Here is a 9,846-nt window from a genome sequence, read left to right on the forward strand (position 1 = left end):
AAACAATTACTCGGAATATCAAAATATAATCAGTTGCTATGATTGCACAACATAACTCATACACAACACTAAATCATTCATTAGTTAATTACCGATTCCGTTAGCCTCGAGCTTTTCTTATATTGGAAAAACATAAAAGCCATCTTTATCAAACTCTCAGGAAAAGAAACAGAAATACAATTTCATATATTGGGCACAAGATATAAGTCAAGCTTTCATGATCAAAATGTAATCAGATTGTTTGGTTTATCTCCAATCGGGACTTGGTTTCATCGAGTTTTAGCAAAAGTGCTCGTAGCACCTGCGTTTGATACCATAAGGAGAATGTGAATGCCAGTCTCCTAAGACATTACAGTCTAACCCAAAATCTTTTGTCAACATACATATTATAAATTAAGGAATCTAAAAATACTAGAGCTGTCTTTGATTGGATACAAAAGAACTCAGGGAAAATAGAATGAAAAAGGAGACGAAGATTGTTGAGAAAGGAAAAAAGAAGAAAAGAGAGTCAATTATTCATTCCAATGTTTTCAAGAGCCTGAAGAGACCAGCTGCTTCTCGAACCCGCGAAAAGTCTATGCAGAAAGCTTGAACCTCTATGAATAGATCCTTCACTGTTACCAAAACAAAACATTTCATCAGAACTTAAATTACACATTTCATATATCACATTTGACATTTCTAAAACATAATCATAGACTATATGGTATTCATCTTGCGAATGTGTCTGTTTATCTTTCTTTGTCTTGCTGGCAAAGCAAAACACCAAATTTGATAGCAATCAGTTAAAAAATGTAGAAAAAAGATGAGAACAGTTGAAGAGAATACATACCGTCGATGATGTTGTTACGAATTAAACTCTGCAAGAAGACGCAAACAAGCCGTACAAGCCTATTCTGCATGTATTTGTCTTGCTGCTACACATCGAGCAAAAACAATTTGTCACTATACCCATTAACGAAACAACCAAATACAAGGAATTTACAAATCCTAAACCAACAAATCCGATAATATATACAGATAGGCACGTAATAACAGAGCACGAGCACAAGTATTTGAAACATAACTACACAATGATGTTAATAGCTGCATAGAAAGCTTTGTTTTAATACCTTGGCGTTCTCACAAGACGATATACAATTAGTGATGAACATGCGTATAAATTCCTTGGGAAGCTCAACTGCAGTTGTGAGCCTGTTTACAACTTCCATCGAGTGCAGGCTCATCTCCATACTTACAAGAGCTGTGAAATAGCTGCACCGAGCATTCTCAGATTCCTACTTTCAAAATTGTTCTAAGAATGTAAATAGCGGAACTGATAAGATGAGATGACTTACTCAACAATCTCAGGAGAGTTAATCAACTTGGTGAGAATCTCAACTGCTATTTGAGGATTGTGCTCTACTAATTGCTGAGAGTAAGAAACTAGATCAACCGAAGAGACGATACGAGAGAATGATAACACAACTGCCAGATAACGAAATCACATACCGGCAGCTTCCGTGGAGTTATTCCACAGTGATAGACAAGCTTTGGGTCATTTGCTAAAGCCGTAGTGATGTCCTGGCCAACAAATGAATAAAACTTGTTGTTTAATTCACATCAGGATCCAGAGTTTGAAATTTGATACAGCTATATAGGCAATTATATTATCACTATTTTATCTATTAAATGGTTATTTTCCATAAACTCTCTCAATACAATCAGTTCACTCTTAATACCCTACTGGGAGATGGAAATTCTTTTATTCAACAAGAAAGGGATAAAGTGATAGCACAACTTCTCTCTCAAAACTACAATGGCTATATTTACAACCTTTAAAAATTGTGCATGTGTAGTAACTTTTCCAATGTTATGTTTAACTCACTTATCAGCGTTAAAGCAAAATAAGCACTAATGTTATACTTAGAGCAAACCACTACTTGTATGACTCTGCGCACATATCAAAGAATAAAGAGTAGTACATACCTCTTGCTCTGTAGGTGAAAGTGTCACCTTTAAACCCTTAATAAGCAAGTCTCTAACTGTTGCGCCTCTGCTAGTGTCAGCACACATTTTATCATCCCAGACAAGCTCATGCTTGTTATCAGGATCAATCCAAAGCAACTGTAAGAAGGTGAACCACTAAGGTCAGCTGTATGATTTTCTAAAAAAGTTTTAAAATATTAGCCTTACCTCGCTCTGATGAACTGGGTACCTCGGAGGACAAGGACGGATCCACCTAGGAGCTAATCCCCCCATAGTCAAACTTCCCAATATTCCAGATACGGCTTCGTTTCTATCACCTGATCCAATTTTAGAAATCCCTCCAGGTTGGACTTGGACATCAAACCTATAAGATTATTTGACATAAATATCATCCATAAAAACTGGCACGTGATGATATAACACGCAAAACTGTAAAGCAGTTAGAAAAGAATCGGAATCCCATAAACTAATAGGTTACGTACTCTGGAGAGTTAGGATCGCACCCACGAGGAACATCAGGATCATGCAATAGCTTTTTGAGAGCATAGTCTGCAAACATGTGACTAGATGGTCCATCAGCTTTGTTGCCATACTCTCGTTGCAGCTCTCCTAGCTCGGGAAATTCCTGACAGAACATCAACATACTAAATCACTAACCAGAAAAGCTTCTCCAAGTAGTGTTAGGCATGATACATGAACAGTTACGATGAAGATAAGATGGACAGAGATGTAACTAGAATAAAAGATGTCTATGCCTCATCCGCTCTTACATTAGTTGAAGGATCAAACGTTTTGATATAATCAGCACCTGACAGTTTGAGAATCTGCAAGAGAGCACGAATACTTAATCAGAATCCACAGATCGCGGGGAGTTTAAAAAAAAAATACACATCAGAACTTTTGGGAGAGAATGAGAAAAGTGATCTCATAACACCTTTAAGAAATCAATTGTTCTAATTAATCAGTGCTTATACAATAAATGTTTAGAGAGATTCTCAACAAAATATTTTTTCTTTTAAAACATGGACATTGTTTGTCCACAGGACAGTTATAAAACACGAATTCATTGAATACATAACATGCTTAACAAAAACAAGAGCACACATTTTTTGAGCTTACACGGAGAAAAAAAAAAGCAGGCAAAGAGCTCAAAGAAAGAGCTATATCATATACCTCTTTAGCATTGTTGTAGCTATTCCACTGAAAGAGGTGGAGAAGGAAAGCTCTCTCATACCTCTCCGCTTGCTCATTACAAGCAGCCTACAAAAACGCAATAGACATCGTTATTCTTTCACACGAAAAGACATGTGTATGCATAAATCAAATATATATATATATATATAGATATAAGACGCACGATGAAAAGGCTGCTTACATTTATCATTTCCGATATAAACGGGTTTAAAGATGGTTTATGGGAAGAGTAACACTGGTGCATGATAGCAAATGCAATTAGACGATCAGTACTCCTCAGTATCATCGGATCCTGCAAAAAAGTTTAACCAAATCCCAATTTCGATAACCGAAAGTAACCAATGAGTGGGCCCTAGCAAACTGGACATAAATATAAAGATAATTCGAACACTCGGTAAAACCCTAGATTCAAAAATCAAATCCTTCGCATCCGCCCACCAGAGCTCGCTACTGTCACGAAATCGAGAACAGAGCTCGGTAACGGGAGGGGGACGAGAGCACGTGCCTGTAAGAGGATGGAAAGAGAGGAGCAGACTGGGAAGTAGCGAGAGCGGGTGAACTTGGAGTTGAATTCGGAGAGAACGTCTTGGATCGGGCGGAGATCCGACTGGAGCAGCGTCCAAACAACCGCCGTCTCTTCCATCTTCATAATCGTCATCGTTCGTTGATCGAGAGACCTTTAGATTCTCCCAATTCAATCTGTGTGGATGATTTTTGTTTTCAAAGGGACTTGGTCTTTCTTTCTATATGAGTGGAACTGACCTTATACTTCTTCTTGGCTTGGAAGGTTTGCGGTCAACAGTCTTTTTAGAGAGTCTTTTGAGGCTATTGTTGTAATTTTGGCTTCCTGATAGTTTCCTTACCTTGAAAAATGGTAAGAAATTTAATTTTGTATCTATTTTATTATTTAAAAAAAAATCATAAAATCAACCCGAAATGAGAATAAAGTTTTAGTTACGGATCAACTCGAATAAAAGCACTCAAATTAAATATTTCCTAACTTGCTTCGTTCGACTCATCACTCCGGTGTATTCCATTAGATCGGATTCAAAATCATCATATATTGTTTGCCCTTCTCAACCTTCAACGAGAACCAAAAGAAAATGAGATCCATTTCGTTTCCTCAGTAGCTTGCTTCCGAGAAATTCATCTGAACTTATAATTTTCATCAACTATAAAACACTAGCGAATAAGAAGAGAGCGGTTCAACAATGTTAATTTTGTATATATTTTGAAAACATATTTAAATATTTTTTATAAAAGTTAAAATCTAAGAAAGTTCTTTTTTTTTAGTTAAGCACTATAGGTTTAAAATTAGGGTTTAGATTAGCTAAAGTTAATGATTTTGGGATGTTTTTGTTGTTAAAGTTATTTAGAGTTTAGGACTATAGAATCATAATTAATGTGGTAAAATTCTGTAATTCTAAAATTATTATTGAATGTGTTTGTACAACGTGGATGCCATATTCAAAACTAGCAGTAGAACAGTAATAGTAAAAAAAAAAATCTGAAGAAGTAATATAAAAGTCTTTACGGATTTATTTGATCAGGGGCGAAGTTAGGATACGAGAAGAGGGTGCATAACTGCATATGCACCCATAACTTTTTTGAAAATTAATGTATTTTTGTACAAAATTTTTATGTGCACTCGTAATAACTTATAATTTGCACCCACAAAAATAGATAAAATCCAGAAAGAACAAAAACAAATTAAATATGTTTAAAAAGATGATCATCATTAAGTCAATTTAAGGAATTAATATAACTTGAATTCTAAAGCCATTTATGTCTAAAATCTTAATCTATTAAAGGTTTCTAATTATTAAAAAAACTTAACCCATTTAAGAAAACATCATAATGTAAACTCCAAAAACAAAATACTTATATTTTAAATTATATATTTTTTTCAATACACATTTTTTTCATTAACCTCACAACAACAAAATATCTTATTTTAAACAAATTTCTTCTTTTTAATAATAAATTACAGTAAAATAGTTTTAAGTAAACAGATATTTAATTTTGTTGCAAATATAAAATATTTAATGGTTACTTATTATATTGTATTAAATATATATATTTAAATATAATATTTAAAATTGGTATATTTAAAATTTAATATTTTTACTTTAAATTTCGTAATTTAATTTAATATTTTATTTTAATATATTATTAAATATTTGTTAAATCAATAATAGTGCACTCATTAAAACTAGTCTGGATTCGCCCCTGATAATATTTATTAAATCAATCCATGGATGATGATGCCTGAGGCAGAGGGTTAGTCAGAGGATTAAGAGAATGAGAATGAGCAACAGCAACCTCTGAAGATGGCCTTTGGTGATGGTAGAAGAAACTGGCTGTGAATATATTAGGCAAGATCTCACAACTGAAGTATTTAACTTGTGTTTTTTTTTTGAAAAGGATATTTAACTTGTGTTTCTTTTTCTTTTTTGAGGATGTTGTCTAGTGAAATAATAAAAAAAGAGAGTTCCTTTCACATATCCTTAGTATAATTTCAAACACGCAATCAAACATATTTATACACGAGTACATGCAAGCAGAGAAAGAACCCACGACGCTTGACGTATATATATAACAAATTAACAATCCTAAATATTGATCTTAAAAGATATTTAATAAATAATAACATCGAAAAACTAAAACCTCTCAGAGAACCAGTTCCATGGATGTTGAAACTCATCACAACACCAATTCTTGAAATCTCCATCTTTGCCAATCAACAAACCCAAATCATCAATCTCCAAAAGATCGTCCATCTCCAAATACCCTGTTCCCACCTCCACCTCCACTTCCGGCCTACTCATCCCTTCTCCGCCACTGCCACTAGGAACCAATATACTCTCCTTATTGTCTGACGAGCCACACGATGATGACACGTCATATTCTGTCTTCTTTTCTTGTCCCACAAGAAACCTAGACCAAACTCCATTCGATGATCCATTCTTCGGAGTCATCATCAAGTTTCTCGGTTGCATCTTATTCGAAAACGCTAAGCCACTCGCATCATTAACGCTTTCTTGATCTTGTGAACTACTTCGTTTAGGTAACAACCAAGAAACATTATGATGATCATCTTCTCGTGGAATGCTAAAACTCCCCGACCACGAACCGCGTGAACCATTAGACGGGCCGAGACCAAGGTCCAGCCCACGAATCGTATCGAGCTTATAAGACCAAGAACCTGACCCGTGGTCAGAAAAGGACAAGTTCCTCTTTACTTCTTGTTTTTGTTTTTGTTGTGGTTGTAACAAGTTGAGTCTAGCCTCGGGTCCGTACAGCTTCATAGCGGCTTCATCGTAAGCCATGGCGGCTTGGACTGAGGTATTGAAAGTGCCGAGCCAGAGGCGGGTGCCACGGTTAGGCTCACGGATCTCAGCGACCCATTTACCCCAAGTCCGTTGCCTAACTCCACGGAAAGTGCATGTGGCGTTCTCAGGACCGCCTTTACCTTTCATACAACCTTTTCGAGATCTTCCCATGTTTCGTTTCTTTGCCGGAGGTTGCTCTTCTTCCATGGTGTGTTCTTTGAGAGTTGGATATTTTCAGTTTCGATCTAGACTAACTAAATTTGTAACGAGTACGTACGTATAAATACTAAAGTGAAACCTGAAGCGTATGTTTATATGTATTCATGGATACGTCAGGAGTATATGTATTCTTACGTGGCATTTGTATGAATGTCTACGTGTGTTTATGTATACTAAGGAATCTCGTTTTGTTTATTCAAATGGCTCTGTGTTACAAGAAAGCGACCCCGACCACTGCTTTTTTTTTTTTTTCACTGGAAAATTTTGATGATGAGACAAGTTTTCTCTCTAAAGCCTTATATGCTTTTTCTTTTTGTCAACAGCTTTATATGCTTAAAACGTGATTTTAAAACCTTTTCAACAGATGAATTTAGACTTTTTCAATATAGACATTTAAATTTCGATCATATACAAGGCCATGATTATCCCTAAGAAACCCACGATGGGTTTCTTAGTTTTTAAAAAAAAAAAAAAAAAAAAATTAAGAAGCAACCCAATCACGGGCCGCCACGTGTCAGTGGGGCCCGCGAACAGTGTAAGAAACTCACTAAGATCAGTTCTTAATTAGTAGTTTTTGTAAGCGATCCTTAAGGGTTTTGTGGGAACTCACGCACTAAGAAACCCACTAAAGACCCCGGATAATCATGCTCTAAGGTGGTATAAATGTATAATTCACCAGGCCAACAAAAATATCTATATCTATCTATATATATAAAGTTGGCTTTTTCCCTTCTTATGACATGTGGAAGGGGGGTTTGTTGACATGTGTCCTCATGTTTTTTTTTTGTATTTAAATTCTTTTTCTTTTAAATTATTGCAATTTTCTCCATCAATTTCTAATTGTGTATTATTTAATCCTTCTCACACTTCTAAAATTCAAGAAATAAATAAAATAATATAAATATATTTTAAATATTTAATTTATTCACACCTAAAAATAGCAAGACTTTTCATCATTTTATTATTTTTACTAATTTTTATTATTTCATTTACAAATTATATTTATTTCACTATTAGTATCATAAGATAATCAAATTAAGAATAAGAAACTACACAACCAACACATAAACTAAGAAAGCGGGCCAAAAGGAGAATAATAATCGAAAGGCCAAAGCCACCAAAAAGCAGGAAAATATATGCCTAAAACACCAGAATCACAACCAGTAGCTAAAAAGTAAGAAACACCTCACAGACTAAACAAGAACATACAATACGGCATGCAACTGAAAAACCACAAAGCTCTGGATAGAAGGGACCAAAGCTCCAAGAAACTAACTCCGCACACTTATACCAAGGAAAACATGGAAAGAAAAGAAACAACTTGAGAGAGGGAGAATGGAAGACAACCACCAAAAAATCAGAGACTAAACTTGAGACCAGAAATAACCGTCCAAACCCACATAGCATACACGAACGAAAACATTATCCAAATCTCGAGTGACAAACATGATGAAATGTAGTTTTTGGTGTTCTGACTTATATGCTCTCTTTCATAGCTCGAGGACGGCTCCATAGTTTTTGGCTCGAGCTCGGTCGCTGCAGAACACGCGTTCGGTTGCTGCGTAGCGACCCTTTTCGAGCTCTTGTCCGATGACTCGCGTTTCCTCCGCAAAGCTTTTCGTAAAGAAGAATCTATTTCGAAAAAGTGTTTGTCGAAGAAGGTTTCTACGTTTTCTTCTTCGGGAATTTGGACGTTAACTTCGTCGTAACCGTTTTCGACCCCAACAATGCAGTTCCTAACATCAGCTGAAATCTAAGGAAGAAGATGAGCAATCAAGATGGACTAGAACAGCCTACAATGCCGTGGGAAGCAACCGAACAACTGAAAACTCATAAACCCGATCTGCAACAAATACCATATAATCTCATAGGTGAAGAAGGCAAGAAGAACAAGAGAAAAATGTGAGTTTTTTTCCGGTGATGGTGAGAAGCACCGCACACCAGAAATGTAACGAAATACATAGACGGTGAGGGCTCAAGTTTAAAATATGGGGATAGGGCAAAAAACATCTTAAAAATTATAATTTTCAAAAATATGAAAAAAATATAATACAATTTTGACGATGAAACCGTTAATCTTAGAATCAACAAATGCGTAGATGCAAAGTTATTGAAATTCAATATTAGTTTACGTTAGGGGCTCATTTGACTACTAAGAAGTACTATACACACAACAACACATTATTCAAAAAAAAAAAAACGCAAAATATATTAACTTATCACCTACTACATAACAAACTAAAAACATCAAATAATGATCTTAAAAAATAAAAACGATAACATAATTACATTATCCAAAAAAAATCATGCTCTTAGCAATAATAAAACAATATTCCGCGCGGAGCGCGGACACTCCTCTAGTTATAGTATAATTTACCTGAATGACGCTGTCGCTTCCAACATTTCTCATCATTCTTATTTAAGTTAAATTTCAATGTATTAAAATAACAGTTATTTACAGTGAGTATAGAGCTATAAGAATGTATATTCTTATAGTATTATAATAATTAACTATACTGTATATGTTTTATTTGATATACCTTTTGGTTAATTTTTACCTTTTTTTTATTACAAGTTAATCTAGAAGTCTTGAACATGTTTGGTCTGATGTTAAAAAGAAAAAAAATAAGCAAACCATTAATAATTACGGTTTCTTTCTACGGACTAATACAGTATTTTGGGTTTATGAACTTTTAATATTTATTTCTACTTTTAAATTTCCGTAGTGGTTACGATTCTGTGATTTTCGTTTTCTGGTTTGACTTAGTGATAAGTTTCACCGGTTTTATTCCAAACAGTTTTCCCGTTATGTTTCTGGATAGGTATAACAATTTAGATAAAATAACAAAAATCAGGGACAAAATATATACTATAATGCGAAAATGGAATATGTCGTACTTGTGTCGCACGTGTCAAGACGAAGGATGGTCTGGCAAGCGACTCAGAACACATGGCTCAACCATTCGTTAGGTGCTTCGCTCCGAAGTACCTATTATTCTACCACTACTTATTAAAATCCTCTATTCATCATTTTCTTATAAATAAAGAGGAGAGTCCTTGTAAATTTACTACAAATCGGCCATCGGCTTCTTAAAATGCATGGGGAAGAAGTGTGAAGTTAACGGGAGAGAAA

At 34.9% G+C, this 9,846-nt stretch overlaps 2 protein-coding genes across 5 annotated transcripts; both read right to left on the reverse strand.

The window, feature by feature from the left end:
• Positions 1-277: 277 nt before the first annotated feature.
• LOC106386580 (CCR4-NOT transcription complex subunit 11-like) lies at positions 278-3,918 on the reverse strand. 4 transcript variants are annotated; one of them, XR_001277539.3, is made up of 12 exons: positions 3,668-3,918; positions 3,344-3,454; positions 3,142-3,228; positions 2,739-2,792; positions 2,451-2,593; positions 2,176-2,332; positions 1,969-2,106; positions 1,492-1,563; positions 1,338-1,411; positions 1,113-1,243; positions 833-914; positions 278-614 (listed from the first exon to the last, which is right to left on the reverse strand). XR_001277539.3 is itself a non-coding variant. In XM_013826415.3 (12 exons), the coding sequence occupies exons 1-12, from the start codon at positions 3,818-3,820 to the stop codon at positions 517-519; spliced, it is 1,311 nt and encodes a 436-aa protein (XP_013681869.1). In that variant the 5' UTR covers positions 3,821-3,918; the 3' UTR covers positions 278-516. The 4 variants fall into 4 exon arrangements, 2 of the variants coding, with proteins under 2 accessions (XP_013681869.1, XP_013681868.1); XR_001277540.3 differs by having other exon boundaries at positions 833-917; XM_013826415.3 differs by having other exon boundaries at positions 1,113-1,254.
• A 1,438-nt stretch (positions 3,919-5,356) lies between these two features.
• Positions 5,357-6,779, reverse strand: LOC106387011 (dehydration-responsive element-binding protein 2G-like). Its single transcript, XM_013826840.3, has one exon. It carries the CDS (start codon positions 6,699-6,701, stop codon positions 5,823-5,825), a length of 879 nt encoding a protein of 292 aa, XP_013682294.2. The 5' UTR covers positions 6,702-6,779; the 3' UTR covers positions 5,357-5,822.
• Between the last annotated feature and the right edge of the window lie 3,067 nt (positions 6,780-9,846).

This window comes from Brassica napus, chromosome C3 (genome assembly GCF_020379485.1).
Source record: "Brassica napus cultivar Da-Ae chromosome C3, Da-Ae, whole genome shotgun sequence".
NCBI lineage: Eukaryota > Viridiplantae > Streptophyta > Magnoliopsida > Brassicales > Brassicaceae > Brassica > Brassica napus.

Excerpts from the sequence above, each read along its gene's own strand:
- LOC106387011 (XM_013826840.3), bottom strand. The coding sequence starts at position 6,701 with ATGGAAGAAGAGCAACCTCCGGCAAAGAAACGAAACATGGGAAGATCT.
- LOC106386580 (XM_013826414.3), bottom strand. The coding sequence starts at position 3,820 with ATGACGATTATGAAGATGGAAGAGACGGCGGTTGTTTGGACGCTGCTC. Across the intron at positions 3,455-3,667 it reads CTCTTTCCATCCTCTTACAG|GATCCGATGATACTGAGGAG; the intron begins GCACGTGCTCTC and ends ACTTTTTTGCAG. Across the intron at positions 615-832 it reads TCGTAACAACATCATCGACG|TGAAGGATCTATTCATAGAG; the intron begins GTATGTATTCTC and ends TTTTGGTAACAG.